Source organism: Entelurus aequoreus, linkage group LG25, assembly GCF_033978785.1.
Source record: "Entelurus aequoreus isolate RoL-2023_Sb linkage group LG25, RoL_Eaeq_v1.1, whole genome shotgun sequence".
Classification (NCBI taxonomy): Eukaryota; Metazoa; Chordata; class Actinopteri; order Syngnathiformes; family Syngnathidae; genus Entelurus; species Entelurus aequoreus.
The window spans coordinates 29,066,299-29,093,981 of NC_084755.1; the positions used below are offsets into that span (position 1 = coordinate 29,066,299).

At 40.5% G+C, this 27,683-nt stretch overlaps 1 protein-coding gene across 1 annotated transcript in view; it reads left to right on the plus strand.

Moving 5' to 3' along the window:
• Positions 1–27,683, plus strand: part of rab3db (RAB3D, member RAS oncogene family, b) — a 51,691-nt gene that overhangs the window by 1,823 nt on the left and 22,185 nt on the right. Inside the window, exon 2 of the mRNA XM_062037411.1 lies at positions 14,033–14,269. Coding sequence (XP_061893395.1) covers positions 14,033–14,269 — 237 coding nt within the window. The remainder of the gene's footprint in view (positions 1–14,032; positions 14,270–27,683) is intronic.

Genomic DNA, 27,683 nt, shown 5'->3' on the forward strand with positions numbered 1-27,683 from the left:
TGTCTTTCTCTTAATTACAGATACCGATATCAACCAATACCGATATATACAGTCGTTGAATTAACACATTATTATGCCTAATTTTGTTGTGATGCCCCACTGGATGCATTAAACAATGTAACAAGGTTTTCCCAAATGAATCAACTCAAGTTATGGAAAAAAATGCCAACATGGCAGTCATACATTTTACTTTTTGAAACCGATACCGATAATTTCCGATATTACATTTTAAAGCATTTATCGGCCGATAATATCGGCAGTCCGATATTATCGGACATCCCTAGTAATTTGATTTTGATATAATTTTTTTATCCTAATAGATTGAAAGTTAGCACCAATGAGTTGACTGATGAACATTATCACAGAAAATATAAATAACGACAAATAAAGATAGAATACTATTAACCGCAACATGTAAGTGTAAAAAAACCCAACAACATTATTATTTGTACAATTTAAGGATGTGCTTGTTCTATTTTTAAACAAAGAAAATAATCCGAAGTTGTCTTTATTTTTAAGTTATCGTGCCGTGATTTTACCAGTACGGCCCACTTGGGAGTAGATTTTTCTCTATGTGGCCCCCGATCTAAAATGAGTTTTTTTTTGACACCCCTAATCTATTCCGTTTGTTGTTACACATTGATACATCATATCATTTACATATGTACATAGATGTCTCTTTACACAAGTAGCAAGAACCCAAGCTTATTTAATCCTACCTTTTCTCCAACTACTAACACATCTGTTCACTTCTTCTCCTCCTATTGTAACACAATAACATGTAATGGTGGTTCTTTGGTCAAAATGTTGCATAGATTTAAGGCTGAAACGACGCGTCGACGTAGTCGACGTCATCGGTTACGTAAATACGTCGACGCCGTTTTTGTGCGTCGACGCGTCGCATATTTACGTCACACTACCGTCATGGCGGAGCGCAAAGCAGACTGTGCGAGCGAGGGGGAAAAAATCACGCCAAAAGTGGTCAAAAGTGTGGGAGTATTTCAATACACGGCCTAATAATGTTGTTGTATGCACACTGTGTCGAGCGTAAATGGCCTATCATAGCAGCACAACGGCTATGAACGAGCATTTGAAAAGAAAACCATCAACTAGTCAATCGTCCGCGCGAGTATACGTTGTCATCATTACACAAAAACATGAATGTGTCATTTGTATCTGCTAGGGGTGTAACGGTACGTGTTTTGTATTGAACCGTTTCGGTACGGGGCTTTTGGTTCGGTACGGGGGTGTACCGAACGAGTTTCTAAGCTAAAGCTAACTTTAGCTGCTAAAGTCTTAACAAGCTGCTTCGCTCCTTCTGCGGCTGCCTCTGTCTCAGCACGCAGCATTGTCCCACCCACACAACCATCTGATTGGTACACACAAAGCGTTATACAAAGCGTTATCAGCCAATCAGCAGTGCGTATTCAAAACGTTACCAGCCAATCAGCAGTGTGTATTCAGAGCGCATGTAGTCAGCGCTTCAGCGTGGAGCAGATAGGTGTTTAGCAGGTGAGCATCAGGCAGCGGACTCTCCCCAAATGATAATAAACACCTCCCAGTCAACTACTAGTAACATCACTATGAGCTAGGGATGGGCGATACCACACTTTTAGGATTCGATACGATACCGATACTTTATCTTGCCTTTTCATCGATACCGATACCATTAATTTCTTATTGGCAATTTTTGTCAGTCAAAAATATTATTACTATTGTTATTATTTAAGACAAATCACAAGACAAATACAGACCATTTATACCACATTTATTATGGTCAATGTATAATAAAAGTAAAATTAAAATAAATAACAAATATGAAAAATAAATTAAATATTATATATAATAATAATTATATATAATAATAATTAGATATTAGGGCTTTCCAATTAACTGTCAAATCCGAATCGCAAGAAGCTGCAGTTATTTTTTAAAGTTTGTGATATAATTAGCAATTAATGAAATATGAAATAGGTTAATGTTTTCGAAATGTAAGAAATGATGTTACAGATTAAAACCAAAATCACATTCAATCATATATTTCAAGATTTTCTTGGAAAAAAATAAAACTAATGCAAAGATGAAGAATCTCCAAATGTTATCCCTTTCTTATCTTGTTTTAAATACTCAAGCAATTTTCAACTAACAGTAAATTCCCCTGTGTGGAAATTATTTGAATTTAGGATAATCATTTAAACAAAAATATTCAGTAAACATTACTAAAAAAACAAAAAACAATGCCTGTTTTAAGTCAACAATTGGACAACACTGGATATGCCTGGCTGCATCGCTGTCGGCTGGCTGTGTGTGTGTGTGTGTGTGTGTGTGTGTGTGTGTGTGTGTGTGTGTTGCACGTTGACGACGCTCATTCGCTGTCTCCTGTCACGTGACTGGGCCAGCTCTATACTCTGCCAGGTACAGGGGTGTCCCAGCACATAGTAAGTTAAGTAAGTCATCAAAAACATCTGAAAGTGATGCTTGCACCCCCCACACGCCGTTTTTTGGTTTATATCGATACTTTTTTCAGAAAAGTGATGCCAAATGAGTAGCGTGTGAGTATCGATATATCGATACCACAGGATCGATACGCACATCCCTACTATGAGCCCGTTGACCTTCTAGGAATATAAACTGGAGCTCAGCTCACTCGCAGTCCTGGCTTGAGGTGAAGGCTACCGGTAATTAGCTCTCAGTTCCAGCCACATCGACCCCTTCTGAGCGCTTATTTTCAGCTGCTGGGAATATTGTAAACAAGAAAAGAACCAGAGCATGTAGACATGCTAACCTTTCTTCATTACAACTGTTAGTCACTCACTGGAATGAGTAGAATTGGTTATTGTGTACTGTGTTGGACTGGATGTTTATTTTGCACATTTTAAAAGCAATACTTAATGTTTACAGTGCTCCAGAATATTTAGATTGGCACTTTTTTGTATTGGATGTTTATCTTTATTTTTGCACATTTTAAAGCAAAATAAGCAATACTTTTACTTTTGAAATGCTTATACTATTGCAGAATATTACGATTTGCACTGGATGTTTACTTTTATATTTGCACATTAAAAAGCAAATAAGCTACTTTTAATTTTGTTAAATGTTAAAAGTTTTAAATGTTTACATTGTTACAGAATATTTTGTCATGTTGTTGTCAATGTTGACTGAGTGGCCATACTTTTTTTTTTTTGTAAATAAAAGCAATGCCTTTTGAAAAAACTGGCCTACATTTATTTTTTCATCTTCATTTTGAATAAAAAAAATAATCGGTAAAAGGAAAAATAATCTATAGATTAATCGAAAAAATAATCTATAGATTAACCGATTAATCGAAAAAATAATCTATAGATTAATCGATAGAAAAATAATCGTTAGCTGCAGCCTTACATAGATTATGTTTTACAGACCATCTTCAAGCCGCTTTTTTACCATCTCTTTAGGTGGGTGGTCTTATTTACATGCCTCCACTTTGACAGGGTAGGTAGGTAGGTCTTTATTGGCATTGCACAAGCACAATAGAACTTTGTTTTCAGCACAAACCCGTTCAAGATTAGACAAACAAACAGTGTACAGGGTTACAGAACAGGAACGCTGATGGGTCGCCGTAAGGTAAAAGATGGGAAAAAGGTCAACGCTGGGGGAGGATAAGTAAAAAATTACAATCTAGACTAGGCTCCTAAGGGGGCCCAGTCTGGAGTGGGAAAAAAACTCCATAGCAAAGCACATATACATATTACAACATACATCTCGAGACTTGCAACAGAGGGGAGGGAGTGGGGGCTACGGTGGCAGGCTGCAGCTCTTCAGGCGCTGCCCAGCCGTCCATCACCCCTATGGGATTTGCGTCAAGGGCGTTGGATGGGGTGTGGGGTATGTGTGTGTGGCGTATATTTTTTGTGGATGCATGTGTGTGTGTGTAAGCCTGCTGCGTGTCTCTGTTCCGCGGCCTTGATGTCGTGCAGTCGCTAGTCCAAAGTCAACAACAACAGGTGTGTGTCCATGAGCGACAAGAAGGGAGTTTGTTGTGTCTTCGCCGCACTGTCCTTCGGGAGAGTCTCGAACCCACGGAAACAATCCAAGTGAGAATGTTTTGTATGCGAGTGAAAATAAAATGTTCTTTTCACTCTAAGTTGTCTATGACTGATCCTCAAAATTCATCCTGCGGGGCAGACAGTCCGATGTTATCCAAATCACAAGAGTGTCCCCAGTTCTTCCCGCATCCTCCAATCATTTGTGGCAGCTTTGGTGGTTCTTTGGTCAAAATGTTGCATAGATTATGTTTTGCAGACCATCTTCAAGCCGCTTTCTGACCACCTCTTTGGGCGGGTGGTCTTATTTACGTGCCTCCACTTTGACAGCGTGTTCTCCCCGCCATCAAGTTTTTAGCGGATCGATAGCGAATCTACTGACAGACAAACGTTAGAACTGTACGCTACTTTCTATTAGAAATGGCAACAGTGGTGGATAAATGCCCCACAACAAGAGGATATAGGAAAAGGAGGAGTTTTTGACTACAATGGCGGATGCGTGCACATTTTCAGGACATATGCAGATCTCAAATACACATGAGCAGGTACCAATAGGTAAGAAAAGTTGGTTTTGTATAATATGTCTCCTAATATTTGCCATTTTGTGGTCCTTATACACACACTATAATAATACCCATATGTTGAAGCACAGTACGTCTGACTATGGTCAGTCATTGAAACACGTAATACTATATAGTTAAGTCCGTTATGATTCACATATGAGATCATTAATAAGTTCAAGATGTTTATCAAAAGTTTACTTTGTCAACACTTTGAACAGTTTCCTAAACCGGTTCATATTAGTACATTGTTTGACTTCTTTGCTTAATCCATTCCATAATTTAATTCCACATATGAATACTAACTTTCGCCTTGTTGAGAAAAATGGTTTTACATTCTTGGGTAGCAGGTTATACAGTATTTTTCGGACTGCCTGGCGCACTTAAAATCCTTTAATGTTCTCAAAAATCGACAGTACGCCTTATGTACGTATTAATTCTGGTTGTGCAATTGTATTTGGTAAATCATGTAATGGTAAGTGTGACCAGTAGATGGCAGCCACACAATATATGTATGTATGCTTTTATCAAACCATCTCCTAAATGTATTAATTTCTTATTTTCTTATTTGTATTAGCCTCTGTGTGATCTCTCCTGAACAAAACGCATTAAGCTGGAGCTTAGAACGTGTTCTTCATATTACAGTTGGATGTTAAGAATGCACAGGAGTTGTTTCCAACACACCTGGGAAGTTGACAAGCCCAGAACGAAACACTCCAGTCGGATGCTTGGTGTAAGATGGCGAGCAACAAGTGGGCGGCCATGTCTTTTAGGAGCGCACTTGTCTGCAGGCCATGTGTGCTGCTCAGTAAACATGAAGGACATGTGACTAGGGGTTAACCTCAGGCTTAGTTGTGCTAATGGGAAGTGTTAGTTTAAAAGTGGGCGGGGCCACACCTTGCTCCCTGCAGAGACCCTTAAACACATCATGTGATTTGTCGGAATGTCTTCGGGCGATTAGGAAGAGTTGAGGGTCGTGAAGGTGTTGTGCACATGCTGAAGTATGGTAAAAAAAAAAAGCAGCTTTAACACAGAAAACAATGTATAGTATTTGGCAATCCCACTCAAATGATGACTATATTTTAAAACCCCCATTTTCACAGGTATTTCTCACAGTGTCAATTCATTTGTGGCGGTACCTGTTGGCCCCGGCACGTAATGAACACTTTATAATAGGACTGTCTTTGAACGTAGCATGTCGTCACAACTCCAGTCGACGGCATCATACCTGTGGCGGTGGGGGCGTGGTCAACATGACGCCATCGTATGATTTGCATAATCTGCTGTGAATCATATTTTTTATTTAAAAAGGCTAAGTAAATGTATACTTATATTAAAAAAAATGTATTAATTAATATTAACGTATGTTTTTCTTATAACAGTTTCATTGTTGCTAGTTATTGTATTAAGTACTTTGTTGTATTTCTCCAATCCTTATAGTCACTTTTTCTTTATTAGAAACGACCAGCAACAAATGTAGCGTCTTTTCCCGGTGTTATTGTAGACTGTACTCGTCTTTACTCTCCAAAAACGCTCACTGACGTCACACTCTCTTCGCCTTGCTCACTCGTCAATAGTGCACAAATAGGCTATGTATGTCCACTGGTGTTGTAACGACCATCTGGTGTTAATGTTTATGTTTGTGTATTATTGATGTTAATTGTTCCCACGATCGTAAACACGCCATGTTGGTGCAGAATGAGGAAGTGTTGTTGTATGTCTGTGAGTGAAGCACATAGGGAATGCGTGTTGGAATTGGGCTGGTTGTTAGCATAAATTTGGCAAGAGAAAATTAAAAAAGAATGTTGGACATGGTATGACTTCTTCTGGATGCTGAAATACAATATGTTACTTTAATTTGTTTTCGCGTAAAAACACGTCATTTTTAAGTTGTGGCGGCTTTTATTTTTCCGTGGCGGCCAATACATAAAAGGGAAACCCTGTCGTAACTCTGTATACCAATACAGCCTGCCAGACAATAAGAAGACATAGCAGTAGGGATCAGTGTTGCCAACTTAGTGAGTATTCAACAGTATATTAGGGGTGTAGCGGGAAAGGTGTTCGCATTCTGATTTTGTGGTACAAAGGCGTACTTAATTAACGTTTTAAAAGTGTTTCTTGCGTCCATTTACTCCGTAATCACAAACAAACGGTCGCAAAAGGCAAAGTATTCGCTGCGGGAGCGGCGATCCAGACATGCAGGTATTAGGATTGTCCCTTTTCAGGAGGTCAAAGTTCTCCCAAATTATTTAGTTCTAAGGTTGTCTCCAATGACGGGAGGTGAGTAGAACTGAAGTTGAACAATTATAGGAGTAAGTACCAAGTAAAGAACAGAAATACCTGGTCTGGAGAAAGAGTCTGGAGCTAACGAGATCAAAGCAATCTCTCTAATCGCTTCCCATCTTCCCAGACTTTTTGTCCCGCCTTGGCATGAATTGAAACCGAAACTTAACTTCCTCCACTCTCTCTCTGCAAGCCATGACATCATAAATAATGATACGTGTGTGAGAGTGCATACACAACACAGGGTGTATTCATTGTGGTGTCTTCTTCTAGCAGAATGAAGGCTAAGGTGTTATTTATATGGCTATAATTATGTGGCTATAATTATGTGGCTATATTTATGTGGCTGTATTTATATGGCTATATTTATATGGCTATATTTATATGGCTATATCTTTATGGCTGTATTTATATGGCTATATTTATATGGATATATTTATATGGCTGTTTTAAATGACTATATTTATGTGGATATATTTATATGGCTGTATTTAAATGACTATATTTTATAGGGCTATATTTATATGAATATATTATATTGGTATTTTTATATCGCTATATTTATATCGCTATATTTATATGGCTGTATGTTACAGCATACGTCAGCAGCTAAATTAGGACACTTTGAAACCCATTTTTGAATGGTTCTGTTATCATGTACATAACAAATAATATATACATCGTTATCAAAACAGGCTGCAATATATATAAAAATATGGATTTTAGCCCATATCGCCCATCCCTAAATGTGTATTACTTCATTAAATAGAAGAAGAAAACAAATTCCCATCAAATAGAAAACCTCCACCAAGGCTAAACTTTCTTTATTTGACAGCACCAAGTACAAAACCCAAAACCAGTGAAGTTGGAACGTTGTTTAAATCGTAAATAAACACAGAATACAATGATCTGCATATCAACCTATATTCAATTGAATAGACTGCAAAGACGAGATATTTAACGTTCAAACTGGTAAACTTGGGTGTGAATGTTGTCTGTCTATCTGTGTTGGCCCTGCGATGAGGTGGCGACTTGTCCAGGGTGTACCCCGCCTCCCGCCCAATTGTAGCTGAGATAGGCTCCAGCGCCCCCCGCGACCCCGAAGGGAATAAGCGGTAGAAAATGGATGGATGGAAACTGGTAAACTTTGTTGTTTTTTGCTCAAATTTGCTCATTTGGAATTTGATGCCTGCAACATGTTTCAAAAAAGCTGGCACAAGTGGCAAAAAAGACTCAGAAAGTTGAGGAATGCTCATCAAACACTTATTTGGAACATCCCACAGGTGAACAGGCTAATTGGGAACAGGTGTGTGCCATGATTGGGTATAAAAACAGGTTCCATTAAATGCTCAGTCATTCACAAACAAGGATGGGGCGAGAGTGACCACTTTGTGAACAAATGCGTTAGCAAATTGTCGAACATTTTAAGAACATCTCTCAACGAGCTATTGCAAGGAATTTAGGGATTTCACCATCTACGGTCCGTAATATCATCAAAAGGTTCAGAGAACCTTGAGAAATCACTGCACGTAAGCGGCAAGGCTGAAAACCAACATTCCACCTTCGATCCCTTAAGCGGTAATGCATCAAAAAGCAACATCAGTGTGTAAAGGATATCACCACATGGGCTCAGGAACACTTCAGAAAACCACTGTCAGTAACTACAGTTTGTCGCTACATCTGTAAGTCCAAGTTAAAACTCTCAGTTGTCCTCAGACGAGTTTCCATCGGAGTCTCCGATCATTCCGGTTCTCCATACACCCGGCCAGCTCCGTAGAGCTTTCAGCTCCCGCATCTTTCTTCAGGATGTCCACGTACGTTAGCGCGGGACATCCTCGCGATCGATGCCCGCGCGTTGGTTCCCATAGGACCAGCCTGCTGGCCGGGGGCTCCCGATGCCTGTGGCAGTGGCCGGCCAGCATCATCCTCCTAGCTGTTAACTTCTTGCTGAGCCTCAGCAGTTGCCCGTACAGGTCCTTGTTGGTGATGTGGATGTTCTGGTCCACATTCAAAACAGCTCTTATCATTCTGGTGTAGCACCCATCTAGGGACATCTGCAGGGTGGGTGTCAAGGTCCCCGTAAGCCTTGAGGATTCTCAGCATTATGCTTCTGTCTATTGAATCAAATGCCTTTTTGAAGTCAATGAAACACAGTACTGCTATCAAGTTCTTCTTCTTCACCTCCTCAATGATTCTCCTTAAGGCCAGGATCTGGCCTACGGTGGTCCTTCCCTTTCTGAAGCCATTTTGGTTGTCCCTCAGGTGTGGGTCAATGGCATCCCTAATCCGGTTTAATATCATGCGGTTGTAGAGCTTCGCTATGACACAGGTCAGGCTAAAGCCACGATAGTTGTCTGACTTAGACAGATCTCCAGATTTGGGAACCGTATGTCGGGGTTGATATTCTCTATCAGAGCCTGGTTGCAGATCTCCAGTATGATGTTATCGAGATCGCAGTTTTGGGGACTTCCGGGGGGATCCCGTCCGGACCAGCACTTTTCCCTTGCTTCAAAGTGGACGTCACTGTGGCAAACTCCGTAGCTGTAAAGGGGCCATCGTCAACGTCAAGATTTGCGAGGAGTGCAGGTATCTCTTCCTCAGCTCTGTCCACTGTTGGGTGGGTGCCCAGGAGATCCTGGAAGTGAGTGAACCAGGAGGTGACTCTCTCTTCTGGGCTGCAGCCTGCCAGCTGTCCCTCTCTCGCCTTCTTGTGCCCAGTCATCTCGTTTATGACCTTCCATGACTCCTTGTATCTCTTTTCGCAATGTTCTGCTTCCATCCTCTTCACCTTCTCCTCTCCAAGTAGTTAAAACTCTACTTTGCGAAGTGAAATCCATTTATCAACAACACCCAGAAATGCCGCCGGCTTCACTGGGCTCCTCTAAGATGTTCTGTGGTCTGACGAGTCCACATTTCAAATTGTTTTTGGAAACTGTGGACGTCGTGTCCTCTGGACCAAAGAGGAAAGGAACCATCCGGACTGTTATAGGCGAAAAGTTCAAAAGCCAGCATCTGTGATGGTATGGGGGTGTATTTGTGGCCAAGGCATTGGTAACTTACACATCTGTGAAGGCACCTTTAATGCTGAAAGGTACATAGAGGTTTTGGAGCAACATATGTTGCCATCCAAGCAACGTCTTTTTCATGGGCGCCCCTGCTTATTTCAGCAAGACAATGCCAAGCCACATTCTGCAAGTGTTACAACAGCGTGGCTTCGTAGTAAAAGAGTGCGGGTACTAGACTGGCCTGCCTTTAGTCCAGACCTGTCTCCCATTAAAACTGTGTGGCGCATTATGAAGCCTAAAATACCACAACGGAGACCCCCGGACTGTTGAACAACTCAAGCTGTACATCAAGCAAGGATGGGAAAGAATTCCACCTGAAAAGCTTCAAAAATGTGTCTCCTCAGTTCCCAAACGTTTACTGAGTGTTGTTAAAAGGAAAGGCCATGTAACACAGTGGTAAAAATGCCCCTGTGCCAGCTTTTTTGCAATGTGTTGCTGCCATTAAATTCTAAGTTAATAATTATTGGCAAAAAAAAAAGTTACTCAGTTCGAACTTAAAATATCTTGTCTTTGCAGTCTATTCAATTGAATATAAGTTGAAAAGGATTTGCAAATCATTGTATTCTGTTTTTATTTACCATTTACACAACGTGCCAACTACACTCGTTATGGGTTTTGTAGAACATCTGGATGTACATCAATGCCACAAAGGTGGAAACAATTCTTGAAATCCGCACCAGACTTTAAAGACATTTTCCTTCCCCGTTTTTATGGAAATCGCTTTTTGCATAATCTCTCGAAACATGTCCTTCCTGTCTTCCAGCTTCCACACGAGGTGTGTGACAGAGCTATCGTAATACGTGTGGTGGTTTTGACAGATCTACTTCCTCCAGTCCTGTGTAATAGACATCTCGCTCTCCCCGGAGGCTTTCTCATGGCCAGTTAAAAGCGGAACTAACTCACCGCTTTGACCGCTAATGGGGCCTTGCTGGCAGCTGGGTCTCCACGGAGACGATTCTCATCAAAAGGCCCGAGCCGCACCGATTGGTGGGCAGTTTGTGTGGGTTGTAGAGGCCACGATAAGCTCTGCTGATACAAGCCCCACTGATGGACAGACGACCTTCTGTAATTTCAGCGCACAACTCGCTCACCAACATCTGTTTCAGCTTGAAACATCATTGATGGTGGTTCCTTTTACAATCGTGTCTTTAAAAGGTATCAAACACACAACCGCGGAACTCTTACCATTGCAAAAAGGAGAAGTTTTGTATTAGATTTTAAAATTATATCATAAAACATATATGTCCTCAAATGACATTACATTTTTACATCCTCACCTTCATTAATATTTGACGGCCCGCCACAATTAAATTTGGCACTACCTGTTACTCTCCCACTTATAAATACATGATAATGTAACTATGTGTCAGTGTAACCTACTCCGTGCAGTAACTCTGCCTTTGAACACACCTCACACGCACCTGGTCTGCCAAAGAATAAGAAGACGTGGCAGGAGGGCTCAGTGTTGCCAACTAGAAAAGAAGCAACAGAAAATTGTTTATATATATATTTCTAAACATTTTAATTTTGCTTTTTTTTGTTTAGGTTTTTTGCTCACAAGCGTCATGGCCAATTATGCAAGTTAGACATCATCTAGTCGGGAGCAATTCATTACTTAGGGATTGAACAATCTGACAAAATAAAGTCACAGTTTTACGATTTTGTGACGAGGGAGGCTGTAATAAATGTATATGTTATAAGGGTGTCCAAAAAATAGATTTTTGAATGAATTGCGATTCTTATAACGATTTATGATTTTAAAAAAACCAAAAAAAAAACCGATAGGATTTTTTTTTTCCCCAGAAATGATGTTCAACGATCATACTTGCCAACCGGTTTTACCGGGAGACTCCCGGAATTCAGCGCCTCTCCCGATAACCTCCCGGAATAAATTTTCTCCCAATAAACTCCCGGAATTCAGCCGGAGCTGGAGGCCACGCCCCCTCCAGCTCCATGCGGACCTGAGTGGGGACAGCGGCGACAGACTGTTTTCACGTCCGCTTTCCCACAATATAAACAGCGTGCCTGCCCAATGACGTTATAACTGTAGAATAATCGAGGGCGAGTTCTTGGTTTCTTATGTGGGTTTATTGTTAGGCAGTTTCATTAACGTCCTCCCAGCGTGGTAACAACACACAACAGCTGTCACGTTTTCGTCTACCGTAAAGCAGTTCGTCTGCCGTAAACAGCAATGTTGTGACACTCTTAAATAGTACAATACTGCCATCTACTGGATAGCCTCCGGAACACTGAAATTCAATTATTTATTTTATTTATATGTATAATAAAATAATATATATATATATATATATATATATATATATATATATATATATATATATATATATATATATATATAGCTAGAATTCACTTAAAGTCAAGTATTTCATATATATATATATATATATATGAAATACTCAAGTTGGTGAATTCTAGCTGTAAATATACTCCTCCCCTCTTAACCACGCCCCCAACCACGCGCCCCACCACCACCTCCCGGAATCAGAGGTCTCAAGGTTGGCAAGTATGTCAATGATTGATGGGGAAAATATTCCTGGGTTTCCATGGACCACGACTGCCCCTCAGGGCTTTCTTGCAAGACTGCTTGATATCACCTGACCAACATTCCAGCAAAGCTCACATGACTGACAACTGAACTTGTGCCTTTCCAATAATGAATACTGTAATATGGACTTTCCCAGATAATATGGATTCAATACAGTACGTAGAACAATCTAGTTCTGCTTCTTTCCACCGCCTTCAAGTTTTTTAGCGGCCACTTTTTTTTTACAAACTTGCCGTGGTTTCTCTTCAGTAGACCCTACCTTTTTATGTCCCCAATAGGGTGGTTCCGATACCAATATGTTGGTATCTGTACCAAAATGTATTTCGATACTTTTCTAATTAAAGGGGAGCACAAAAATGGCATTATTGGCTTTATTTGAACACAAAATATTAGGGTACATTAAGCATATGTTTCTGATTGCAGTTTTGTCTTTAAATAAAATAGTAAACATACAAGACAACTTGTTTTTTACAGTAAGTAAACATACAAAGGCTCCTAATTAGTCTTCTGACGTATGCAGTAACATATTGTGTCATTTATCATTCTATTATTTTGTCAAAATTATTAAGGACAGTTGGTAGAAAATGGATTATTAATCTACTTGTTCATTTACTGTTAATATCTGCTTATTTTCTGTTTCAACATGTTCTATCTACACTTCTGTTAAAATGTAATAATCACTTATTCTTCTGTTGTTTGATACTTTACATTAGTTTTGGAGGATACCACAAATTTGGGTATCGATCCGATACCAAGGACTTACAGGATCATACAATGGTCATAATTTAAGTCCTCATGTATCCAGGAACGTATTTTCTGAGTTTATAAACATAGAATAAGTTTAAAAAAAAAAAAAAAAAAAAAAAAAAAAAAATTTAAAAAAAAAAAATATATATATATATATATATATATATATATATATATACATTTTGTGATGCTAAAAATCAGAGTAGTATCGACTAGATACGCTCCTGTACTTGGTATCATTACAGTGGATGTCAGGTGTAGATCCACCCATGGCGTTTGTTTATATTGTGACGCTGGTGAGCTATTGTATCCTCCTACGGTGTGTAGTGAAGCATGTTTAGCTATTCCTTGTCGTCCACTGATAATGACACATGTAAGAAACGTACTTAATTTGTCACCATGGAGACAAGGATTAGTGATTTAGAAGTAGCTAAAACACTGCCGGCTGCGACTGGACGTTAGCCGCTAGCTAGCTAGCCAAGTTTTAAAGCACCTCTTCCTGAGGGTGTTTCAGTGTTATAACTTCACCTTTATCTTTAGTTTTAAGCCAAAATGCGTCCATTCTCCATTTTCTGTCAACACACTGTGTCTGCTTGTAAGTACTCCATGATTGTGCGTTGCCGAACATGCTCCACTGCTCGTAAAACCAGCATTGTCATGACGTGACGACGACGCGCCGTCATGCCCGTTAATTCATTAGTGTCGCGGTATACCATACAACCCTTGTCCCCAATTTTGTTTCATGAATGCATTGGGAAGTACGTAAGCGCATGTTTCTTCCCATTCTAGATGGCGTCCAACGAGTTGCGGCTCCAACAACCACCGCCCCCGAAGGATGCGGCGGACCAGAACTTTGACTACATGTTCAAGCTGCTGATCATCGGCAACAGCAGCGTGGGCAAGACCTCCTTCTTGTTCCGCTACGCCGACGACTCCTTCACCTCAGCCTTCATCAGCACCGTGGGCATCGACTTCAAAGTCAAGACCGTCTTCCGCAACGACAAACGGATCAAACTGCAGATCTGGGTGAGGTCTTTTCTTGTCTTTTGTGGGAAAGTGCAAATGCAACACACAAACTGGTTTGGAATGCAAAACTTAAGTCGTAAAACCGGCTATTTGTTTTTTAATATCTTAAGCATAAAAATGTTTGGATAAGGCTATTTGTTATTTATTTTTTATTAATCAGTCCAACAAAATAATACGATAATGATACAATTCCGTATTCCGGCCCAGCAACTTTCAGTATAGCAATCAACAGGGCACTTGAGAGCTCGGGCTTTAGAATTATGCATTTATTTCCACACCAGGAGCTTGAAAGGCAACATTTTTTCAAACTAAGCCTCTAAATTGTGCAAAAAAAACCATGACTTCCTCATGCTTTTAGACCCAGTCTTACACCACACCCTCATCTTTCGTCTTGATCGCACAAAGATATTACGAAGAACCTGTGGCAGCTTTCCTTTTGTGTTTATTTGGAAGTGACAGTGCATATCAGGGACATACAATGCATCCGTAATAATTGTGCAGATGCAACCACATGATTCCTATATTTAACTTTTCCTAGACAAACAAACTGTGTCAGTAACACAGTTGAGTTACAATCAATTTTATTGTGTGTATTTTGATACTCTCCGATACTTTTCAAAATAAAGGGGACCACAAAAATTGGCTTTATTTTGACATAAAATGTTACGGTACATTAAACAAATGTTTATTGCAATCGAAGAAGAATTTAGTCCTTAAATAAAATAGTGAACATACAAGACAACTTTTCTTTTAGTAGTAAGTAAACAAACAAAGGCTCTTAATTAGTCTGCTGACGTATGCAGTAACATATTGTGTCATTTATCATTCTATTATTTTGTCAACATTATTAAGGACAAGGTGTAAAAATGGATTATTAATCCACTTTTTCATTTACTGTTAATATCTGCTTATTTTCTGTTTCAACATGTTCTATCTACACTTCTGTTAAAATGTAATAATCACTTATTCTTCTGTTGTTTGATACTTTACATTGGTTTTGGATGATACCACCAATGTAGGTATCAATCCGATACCAAGTAGTTACAGGATTATACATTGGTCATATTCAAAGTCCTCATGTGTCCAGGGACGTATTTCCTGAGTTTATAAACATAATATGAATTTTTTAAAAAGGAAAAAAGATTTTGTGACGATAAAAAATATCGACGTACCGTATTTTCCGCACCATAAGCCGTCCCGTGTTGTAAGCCGCACCTTCAATGAATGGCATATTTCAAAACTTTGTTTACCTATTAGCCGCCCCGTGTTATTAGCCGCACCTACGCTACGCTAAAGGGAATGTCAAAAAAACAGTCAGATAGGTCAGTCAAACTTTAATAATATATCACAAACCAGCGTTCTAACAACTCTGTTCACTCCCAAAATGTAATGTGCAAATGTGCAATCACAAAAATAGTAACACTCAAAATAGTGCAGAGCAATAGCAACATCAATAACTCAACGTTGCTCGAACGTTCGTGTCACACAACACACAAAATAAACATTTAAAGCTCACTTTCTGAAGTTATTACTCATCCACAAATCCCTCGAATTATTCTTCTTCGGTGTGCTTCACTTGTTTTTTGACACCATCTGTGATGTGGACGCGCATGCAGTCATAGATCAACAGGAACGGAGCTGCGTGAAAAAAGTCACCCGGTCTCTTCGCTAATTTTTTCTTCATCCATCCATCCCTTCGAGTTAGCTTTTATGATGACGCCGGCTGGAAAGTTCTCTTTTGGCAAGGTCTTCCTTTTGAATATCACCGTGGGTGGAAGTTTCTGGCCGTTAGCATGGCAAGCTAGAACCACAGTAGGACGACTTCTTAAAGTTAAAGTTAAAGTACCAATGATTGTCACACACACACACTAGATGTGGTGAAATTTGTCCTCTGCATTTGACCCATCCCCTTGGGGAGCAGTGGGCAGCAGCGGCACCGCGCCCGGGAATTGGCACTCAGCATCAAGGGTTGGAATTGGGGGTTAAATCACCAAAATGATTCTCATTCCCTGTGGTGCGAATATTCACCGTACGTGTTCCCGTTGTATCCACAGTGCGGTTCACATGAATATCAAAAGTCAGTGGAACCTTGTACGCGTGTCTCTAAGTAGGAGACATTTTGTGGTCTTTACAGAAACACACAAATGAAATGAAACGTAATATCCGCGCGCTTCTTCTTCTACGGGGGCGGGTGCTCACCTTGGCGGTTGCTTACAGTAGAAGAAGAAGCGCTTCCTCTTTTACGGGGAAAAAAGATGGCGGCTGTTTACCGTAGTTGCGAGACCTAAACTTTATGAAAATAAATATTAATATTAATCCATATATAAGGCGCACCGGGTTATTAGCCGCACTGTCAGCTTTTGAGAAAAATTGTGGTTTTTAGGTGCGGCTTATGGTGCGGAAAATACGGTAATCATAGTCTTATCGACTTGATACGCTATTGTACTTGGTATTATTACAGTGGATGTCAGGTGTAGATCCACCCATGGCGTTTGTTTACATTCAGGGGTGCTATCTTGCTGTAAGCGGTTAGCTATCGTATCCTCCTACGGTTTGTAGTGAAGCATGTTTAGCTATTCCTCGTCTAGAGTGTAGTGCCGTTTTTTATTCATTAGTACCGCGATACTATACTAGTACCGGTATACCGTACAAGCCTACGGCTAACGTATGTAGTAACATTTTGTGTCATTTTTTTATTGTATTATTTTGTCAAAATTATGATGGATAATTAATCTACTTGTTCATTTACTGTTAATATCTGCTTACTTTCTGTTTTAACATGTTCTATCTACACTTCTGTTAAAATGTTAACTTATTCTTCTCTTGTTGGAGACTTCACATACGTTTTAGGCGATACCACAAATTTGGGTATCAATCCAACACTAAGTAGGTACAGGATCATATAATGGTCATAATTAAAGTTACTTTGTGTCTAGGGACGTATTTCCTGACTATATAAACAATTCAAAAAAGACAAAATATTTTGTGATCATAAAAAATATCAATGTGGTCTATTGTAGTATCGACTAGATACGGCTCTTGTATTTGGTATCGTTACAGTCGATGTATGTATAGATCCAACCATTTGTTTACATTGAGGAGCACCTGCTTGCTGTTAGCGGTTAGCTATTCCTCGTCCTGCAGGGATGTTACTTGTAAGAAACTTAGTTAATGTGTCGCCATGGAGGCGATTATTAGTGATTTAGAAGTAGCTAAAACACTGACAACGGCGGACGGACGTTAGCCGCCAGCAAGCTAGCTATGTTTTAAAGCACCTCTTGTAGAGCGGCGCTTCAGTGTGTGTAGCCTCACATTTATAATTCGTTTTTAAGCCAAAATGCGTCCATTCTGCCTCTTAGGTTTCCACACTGTCTGCTTGTAAGTACTCCGTACGTGTGCCCCTTCTCGTATTACCAGCAATGTCACGACGTGACGACGGCATATCATGATGTCCGCAAAAAAAACATAAAACCAGTATTTTTCTGAGACAGTCATAGTACTTCATTAGTACATTAGCACACCTAGTTCGTACGCTACTTCGTATTCGGAATGCATGTGCATGTACGAGCCAGAGAAAAATAAGGAGCTTATTGACTACAATGGCGGAGTCGTGCAAAGCTTGTCGGGTAAATCTCTATCATATATGGAGATACCTACTGAATTCACAACTGGGAAAAACTCATTTCAAACAGCTTGTTACTCGAAAATATGAAAGAAGGCAAGATTGTTGGGTTGTACGGTATACCGGTACTAGTATAGTATCGCGGTACTAATCAATCAAAAACAGTACTATACTCTGTTTGAAAAGTACTTACGAGCGGAGGAGCATGTTCGGCAGCGCACACACACAGAGTACTTACAAGCAGACAGTGTGTAGACAGAAAAGGGAGAATGGACGCATTTTGGCCTAAAAACTAAAGATAAAGGTGAAGTTACAACACTGAAACGCCCTCAGGAAGAGGTGCTTTAAGACATGGCTAGCTAGCTAACGGCTAACATCCATCCGCAGTCGGCAGTGTTTTAGCTACTTCTAAATCACTAATCCTTGTCTCCATGGCGACAAATAAAGTACGTTTCTTACAAGTATCATCCATGCAGGAGAAGGCATAGCTAAACATGCTTCACTACACACCGTAGGAGGATACAATAGCTCACCGGTGTCACCGCTAACAAAAGCTAGTGCTCCTGAATGTAAACAAATGCCATGGGTGGATCTACACCTGACATCCACTGTAATGATACCAAGTACAAGAGTGTATCTAGTCGATACTTCTATGATTACATCGATATTTTTTTATCGTCACAAAATCTTTTTTCCTTTTTAAATAAAATCTCATATTATGTTTATAAACTCAGGAAATATGTCCCTGGACACATGAGGACTTTGAATATGACCAATGTATGATCCTGTAACAAATTAATATCGGATCGATACATACATGTGTGGTATCATCCAAAACTAATGTAAAGTATCAAACAACAGAAGAATAAGTGATTATTACTGTGACAGTCTCTTGCTGTCGTACGGGTTCTCAGGACCACCAAGGAAGGACATTGTTGCGCAGGTTAGACTTTCTTTTATTTTTCAATAAGTCAAAAGTCTCTACGGGTTGCTTTTCAGCCTTGCCGTGTCCTGCTTCCTGTGCCGCGCCAACTTTTCAGTCGCGTGCGTCTTCGTCTTTCCGTGGCTCTCTCTCGCTTTCATTCAGCATCCGCTTCTCTTTGGCTTCTTCTGTGATCTCCGCCTCTCTTTCTGATGTTTCCGGCTGCCGCCCTTTTACACAGTGTGAGGTGATTATTAAATTGTGCCCAGCTGGGCGCTCCACGCACCTGGTAACAATTGCGGCGTCGATCTCGGCGCTTGCTCGCCGTCCACGCCTCCTCGCCGCCATCTCCGGTGTGCCCTGCCTCGCTGTCGGAATGCCGGCTCCACGTCTCCACAATTACATTTGAACAGAAGTGTAGATAGAACATGTTAAAAGAGAAAGTAAGAAGATATTAACAGTAAATGAACAAGTGGATTAATAATCAATTTTTACAGCTTGTCCTTTTATAATGTTGACAAAATAATAGAATGATAAATGACACAATATGTTACTGCATATGTCAGCAGACTAATTAGGAGCCTTTGTGTTTGTTTACTTACTACTAAAAGACAAGTTGTCTTGTATGTTCACTATTTTATTTAAGGACAAGACTGCAATAAGAAACATATGTTTAATGGACCGTAAGATTTTATGTATTTTTTTGGTACCGGTACCAAAATATTCGTATTAGGACAACCCGAAAAGATTGTTTTATAAATATCTCTAATACCTCCTTTAATAATTTACATTTTAAGGACTTATGCTGATCTTAAATACACAAAAACAAATACCAATATGTCAGAAAAGTTGGTTTGCATAATAGGTCCCCTTTAATAAATGATGTTTTTTTTTAGAATATCGATGGTTGTTTTTTGCGTCCTGTTTCAAAGAGGTCTTACATGCCAGTGTCCAGCTTGTAACATCATTTGCTCCAGAGCTGTATTATTTATCCATCAAACAATGTCTCCTAACGTCACTCCTTGAAAAGAAACAAGCTGAATCAACAGCATGCACACTCTCAGTGATGAATGGCATCTGGGTGTTGATGTCGGGACTGCTGGGTGCCCACTTGATACACACTGATAAGACTGCTCAAACATATGATTGACTTGAGCCAACATAATACGCGCCACTGCATTGATCCACAGGAGTGAACACGTGCTTTTGCGGGATGACGCCTGTGACGAATTCTCCAAACGGTTGCACAACGTGTGTATATATAATTAGGAGGAGAATGCAAGCGTACTTGTCGGCCCGGTCCTGTTGTGATTGTCGGTTTCCTGACACACAGGCTGGTATTTCCTATAAACTCAGGAAGCAGAGGAAGTCCTCCAGCAGCAAGTAGTGGAGACCTTGCATTGTTATGGTCCACAGTTTGTGTTCTTGCAGTCATCAAATCCATGCCAACGGCAACGTTTACTTTTAAATTTGACCAAGTCGATGGGATCTACCTCATTCATATACCGTATTTTCTGGACCATAGGGCGCACTGCCGATGAGCGGGTCTAGTCAGGTCTTTTTTCATACAAAAGGCGCACCGGGTTATAAGACGTATTAAAGAGGTCATATTATGAATTTATTCTAAATGTAAAACATTTCCTTGTGGTCTACATAACATGTGATGATGGTTCTTTGGTCAAAATGTTGCATAGATTATGTTTTACAGATCATCTGACTGTCTCTTCAGGATGCGCCGTTTTGTGGGCGGTTTTATTTACGTGGCTCACCTTCGGCAGCGTCTTCTACCCGTCATCTTTGTTGTAGCGGTGTAGCGTGCAAGGACGGGAGTGGAAGAAGTGTCAAAAGATGGAGCTAATTGTTTTAATGACATTCAGACTGTATTTAAATCAATAACGGAGCAGCATCTCTTCATCCGTGGCTCGCTAGTGCAACAACAGCGTCGGAAATGTGTCCCGTGAAAAACCGTCCGACCGGAACTCTCTAATAACTAAAGTTTTTTGGGTGAATAATGTAAACTCACTACACCGGTATGTTTTAGCGCTTTCATGGCGAGTTTACTGACAGATGTAAGTAAGAACTTTACACTACTTTATATTAGAAGTTGTGTCCTTGGGCAAGACACTTCACCCTTGCTCCTGATGGCTGCTGGTTAGCGCCTTGCATGGCAGCTCCCGCCATCAGTGTGTGAATGTATGGGTGAATGTGGAAATAGTGTCAAAGCGCTTTGAGTACCTTGAAGGTAGAAAAGCGCTATACAAGTATAACCCATTTATCATTTATTTATAAATGGCAACAGCGGAGGATGAATGTCCCATAACAAGAAGATAGAGCCTTACTGCCCCACCCGATCCCTAAGATCAGCCGATCAGCTGCTACTGACGGTCCCTGACACAAGGCTGAAGCTTAGAGGTGACAGAGCTTTCGCCGCTGCTGCTCCCAAGCTCTGGAACGACCTACCTCTGAGTGTTAGACAAGCCTCCTCTCTTCCTGTTTTTAAATCTCTCTAAAAAAACATACTTTTATTCCATGGCTTTTAACACTGAGTGATATCCATCCTGCAATGGCACCCCATAATACACTTGCTGTGTTTTATTTATTTATTTTTTATCGTGTTCTGTTTGTGTTGTGTTGTTTGCTCGGTACTCGTATTATCTTTTAACCTGCCCATTGTACAGCACTTTGGCTACCCCTGTGGTAAATTTTAAATGTGCTTTATAAATAAAGTTGATTTGATTTGAAAAAGAAGAAGCTTATCGACTAGGGCAGTGTTTTTCAACCACTGTGCCGCGGCACACTAGTGAGATTATGTAGTTTCACCTATTTGGGTTAAAAATATTTTTTGCAAACCAGCAGTTATAATCCGTAAATAGCGTACCGTTGTTAAGTGTCTGCATTGTCTAGAGCTCGGCAGAGTAACCGTGTAATACTCTTCCATATCAGTAGGTGGCAGCGGGTAGCTAATTGCTTTGTAGATGTCGGGAACGACGACGATAGTTTGTCGTGATCCCAATATGCAGACGACAGCGGGAGGCAGCGTGCAGGTAAAAAGGCGTCTAATGCTTAAACCACAAATAAACAAAAGGCGAGTGCCGCTAAGAAAAGGCATTGAAATTTAGGGATGGTTATGCAAAAGGAAACAAACTGAACCGGCTGCAAAGTAAACAAAAACAGAATGCTGGACGACAGCAAAGACTTGAAGCGTATGGAGCAGAGACGGCGTCCACAAAGTACTTTCGAACATGACATGACAATCAACAACGAAGGATAGCGTCCACACAACTTAAATATTCTTGATTGCTAAAACAAAACAGGTGCTGGGAATAGCGCTTAAAGGAAGACATGAAACTGCTACAGGAAAATACCAACAAAAGCGGAAAGGCCACCAAAATAGGAGCGCAAGACAAGAACTAAAACACTACACACAGGAAAACTCCAAATAAGTCAGAGCGTGATGTGACAGGTGGTGACGGTACACCTACTTTGAGACAAGGGCTATATTGATGCATGCTTGGTTATGGTTTGATTTAATATCCAACACTTGCGAGAACAACTTTTTACTGTCAATATTAGCTGCTGAGTTTCATTTTTTAATGTTTTCTGCTGGTGGTGTGCCTCCGGATTTTTTCAATGAAAATGTTTTGCCATGGCTTAAAAAAGGTTGAACAACACTGGACTAGAGTGTCGGCATGGACAACAAAGGAGGACGCGCGCACATTTTCAGGACTTATGCAGATCCCAAATACAGATCAGCAGGTACCGAAAGGTCAGAGGTCAACTGAGGAAGCTACAGCCTAGGAAAACAGCAGGCCCAGACAAGGTGTGCCCCCGACTCCTGAAGACCTGTGCTGCAGAACTGGGTGATCTATCTATCTATCTATCTATCTATCTATCTATCTATCTATCTATCTATCTATCTATCTATCTATCTATCTATCTATCTATCTGTCCATCTAAAAAGTTGCTTTTGCATAATATTGCGAAACAAAACGCCAGATAATATGTATTACCTTATGTACACCATAATAATACTCGTATGTTGAAGCACAGTACAATCCATCAAGCGGTGCGGCTTCATAGCTTACAAAGTCGTACTAAAACATTTTGATAGATTTTTGAGCGCCGTGTGTAATGTTCTATATTTTCAACGGAACATATAAAATGTTGGTGTTTACTTAAGTCATTTTGCAGTCTACACGTATCTCTTATGTGTGACTGCCATCATATTGCAGTCTACACGTATCTCTTATGTGTGACTGCCGTCATATTGCAGTCTACACGTATCTCTTATGTGTGACTGCCATCATATTGCAGTCTACACGTATCTCTTATGTGTGACTGCCATCATATTGCAGTCTACACGTATCTCTTATGTGTGACTGCCATCCACTGGTCACACTCATCATTACACCATGTACCAAATAAAATAGCTCAGAGGTCAGTAAGCACAACCAAAATTATTCCGTATATTAGGCGCACCGGGTTATAAGGCGCACTGTCGAGTTTTGAGAAAATAAAAGGATTTTAAGTGCGCCTTATAGTCCGAAAAATACGGTATATAATTTACATTTATTTGTTCAAGAAAAGACACGTTTTTGTTAACAAATTAAATGTGTTTAATAATATTACAAGCATGTTTAACACATATAGATTCCTTTCTTTCATGAAGACAAGAATATAAGTTAGTGTATTACCTGATTCTGATGACTTGCATTTAGAGATGTCCGATAATGGCTTTTTTGCCGATATCCGATATTCCGATATTGTCCAACTCTTAATTACCGATTCCGATATCAACCGATACCGATATATACAGTCGTGGAATTAACACATTATTATGCCTAATTTTGTTGTGATGCCCCGCTGGATGCATTAAACAATGTAACTTTACCATGAATTGATTAAAGTGGACCCGGACTTGAGGTGGGCGGGGTTTGGTGGTAGCGGGGGGTGTATATTGTAGCGTCCCGGAAGAGTTAGTGCTGCAAGGGGTTCTGGGTATTTGTTCTGTTGTGTTACGGTGCGGATGTTCTCCCGAAATGTGTTTGTCATTCTTGTTTGGTGTGGGTTCACAGTGTGGCGCATATTTGTAACAGTGTTAAAGTTGTTTATACGGTTACCCTCAGTGTGACCTGTATGGCTGTTGATCAAGTATGCCTTGCATTCACTTTTGTGTGTGTAAAAGCCGCATATATTATGTGACTGGGCCGGCACGCTGTTTGTATGGAGGAAAAGCGGACGCCCCCAATAATGTTGTCCGGGTGGAAATCGGGAGAATGGTTGCCCCGGGAGATTTTCGGGAGGGGCACTGAAATTCGGGAGTCTCCCGGGAATATCGGGAGGTTGAAACCGATACCGATAATTTCCGATATTACATTTTAAAGCATTTATCGGCCGATAATATCGGACATCTTTACTTGCATTGATTGGAATCAGACAGTAGTGATGATAACGTCCACATTTTCAAATGGAGGAGAAAAGAAGTCCTCCTTTCTTTCTGTCCAATACCACATGAAAGTGGTTGGTTTTTGCCATCTTATTTGTCCAGCTTCCATACTCCTTTTTATACACTTTACAAGAAATACATTGGCGGCAAACTCCGTAGCTTGCTAGCTTGTGCACGCCAGCTTTCTTATTTTGTTAGCGCAGGGAGGTTTAAGCAGCGCTTTTATTGTGAAGACAGGAACTATGCAGTCGGTCTTTAGAGTTATGACGGCAGGTACGGCGCGAGAGTCTCTTGAAATAAAAAGTGTTTCTCGCCTTCCTGTCGGTCGTTTTTTCTTAATAATGATCTGACAGCAGCCAGCGTCATCTCACAAGACCTTTGGGTGCCGTGAATGTCAATCAAGTGACGTCTTGGTGAAGATTGATGATCGCTAATTTTTAGGTCTATTTTTTTAATGCCTGGCTGGGGATGGACTGACACACCCTCCGCCATCGACCCGTAGCTCGCGATGGACGTAATGGGCACCCCTGGTTTAAGAGATTTCACCGGGTTTTTTTGTTGATGACCCCCTCCCTGCCAGCTGCTAGACACCCGCTTTGTGCATCATGGAAACAAGCCAGACTGATAACATGGCCCTTTGCGCCGGGGACTCGTGTGTGTGCGTGTGTGTGTGTGTGGGCGTGGGCGTGTGTGTGTGTGTGTGTGTGTGTGTGCACAGTGTCTACATCCCCCTCTCTTTGTGGCATGGAGATGTGTGTTCTGATCTCTGCGCAAACACACACCTTCCACACACACACACGGCGTCAACCCGGCAGCCACAACATTAGGTACAGATCAGAGATAACTAGAAAAGGACCAGCTGGAATCTCTTTATAGTTCATTAAACTCAGGATCAGCAACATTTTTATTGATTTTATTGACAGACTGATTTACTTTTGTCTTGGATAAGAACTGACTGACCATACCATTAGGTCAGGGGTCGGCAAGCCGCGGCTCCGGAGCCGCATGCGGCTCTTTGACCACTCTGCCTTGAGCACTAATACACCCCCATACCATCACACATGCTGGCTTTTCAACTTTGCGCCTATAACAATCCGGATGGTTCTTTTCCTCTTTGTTCCGGAGGACACAACGTCCACAGTTTCCAAAAACAATTTGAAATGTGGACTCGTCCGACCACAGAACAGTTTTCCACTTTGCATCAGTCCATCTTAGATGAGTTCGGCCCAGCAAAGCCGGCGGCCTTTTTGGGTGTTGTTGATAAATGGCTTTGGCTTTGCATAATATAGTTTTAACTTGCACTTACAGATGTAGCAACGAACTGTAGTTACTGACAGTGGTTTTCTGAAGTGTTCCTGAGCCCATGTGGTGATATCCTTTGCACACTGATGTCGCTTTTTGATGCTTGAGGGATCGAAGGTCACAGGCATTCAATGTTGGTTTTCGGCCTTGCTGCTGACGTGCAGTGATTTCTCCAGATTCTCTGAACCTTTTGGTGATATTACGGACCGTAGATAGTGAAACCCCTAAATTCCTTGCAATAGCTTGTGCGACTAGCACACGTCTTTCTTTTTTATGCATTCTAAATTGTAAATAAACTCTAGCAAGAGGCGGCTAACAGTGCAGCTAAGGGGATTCGATCTAATCTGCCTATAAAGTTTTCTTAAACAACCAAAAACCTCTATCAATGTTTTATATACATGCTGTAAGTATATACTGTGTGTAACCGACACATTCATAATAACCTGATATTTACCGTATTTTGGTCATTTTAGGCATACAGCGGCACGTTGTTTTCACAACGTTGGCTATTTCCTTCAACAAAAACAACAACCACTACTCATGTCAGACTCCATGAGCGCCGCCGCCGACTTTGGGACAAATGCTGATCCAGAACCTTGTATCGCCACGGAACGACACCACCATCTGCCGTTTGGCTATACCTTATAGCGAAATAGCGCAAACTTTTACGAGATCTTGCGACGCCACGCATGATAAAGTGATAAAGTAAACGCTGAATTAAACACCGCGGAACGTCTCGAGCTTTACTGTCAGTAACATCATCCCTGGCGGGCGTTGTAGACACACACAACTCCAACGAAACACACCCCTGCTTCCCCGGCCCCTGTATCAGCTGGCATTTGACACAGGACCCCTCATGGCTCCCCGGGATACGCCTGTATATGATTCTTTAATTTTGGACCTCCAGAATCAGCGTTTGGGTAAACAAGGTGAAATTACGTCTAAAAACCTTTGACAAGTTGACTTCATGTCTGTCCACGTCCATTAGGACGTTTAAAAATTTAAAATACGATCTATCTTATTTTGAAAGTAAACCAGATACTTTATTTTATGTCTGCTTGACCTTCCTGTCCAACACAAGCAGATTTTAGCTCAACTGGGTCAAATGCAGAGGACAAATTTCACCACACCTAGTGTGTGTGTGACAATCATTGGTACTTTAACTTTAACTTTAACTTAACTGATCGTATTGCGGCGACCGGCAAAAATAAAAGCCCAGCTTATATTTAGCGCGGGGATGCGGAACGGCCCGCCATTTCGGGGCCGTTCTGCGGGCGGTGGAAACGGACACATTGACTTGAATAAAAACAAAAAGAGTCCGCTGCAGTGGCGATGACGTTCCGCAGCCGTTTTGCATCCTGTGGAAACCAGGGTTTAGTATGTCGATAGCTGAATAAGCTAGTTATCTCTCTGTGTTTAAAGTGCTGTGTTACTAAAAGTAGTTCCTCTGTGTTAGCTCTTATAATAACAATGTTGCTGATATCTGGTCATTATGCAGGTCACAACATCTAAATTGAGTATTGTTGTTGGTTTTTGCACGAAATAGATGACTCATTAGCTACATTGTTAGTATTGTCTAGTACAGGGGTGTCAAACTCAAATACAGAGTGGGCCAAAATGTAAAACTGAACAAAGCCGCGGGCCAAGGTTGAACAAATGAACCTTTTAATAGGGACCCAAACAAGTTTTGCATTGAATATTGAACAAGCAAGGCTTATATAACTTTATAGTGACATGCAAAATCGAGTTTCAAATAATAATAATTCAAAAATATCAATGGCATATCAAATACAATTTTAATAAAAATTGAATGCCTCTTTTCGCTTTGCAGCCTTCTGAGGTAAATATCAAAATAAACTTTTTCCACAGGCTAATAATACATTTGAAAATAAAATAACAATAATGAGTGAATCAAACATTCAACCCTTGAAGTAGCAAGAGAAAGTGCATGAATAAAACGTTAATTATTGCTCAGTTTGCTACACTGATTTGCTATAACACTGAATATGGAACAAGCAACGCTTATATAACTTAATAGTGCAAAATCAACTTTCAAAAAACAATAGAAAAAACATCAATGGTATATTAAATACAATTTAAATAAAAAATTGAATGCCTCTTT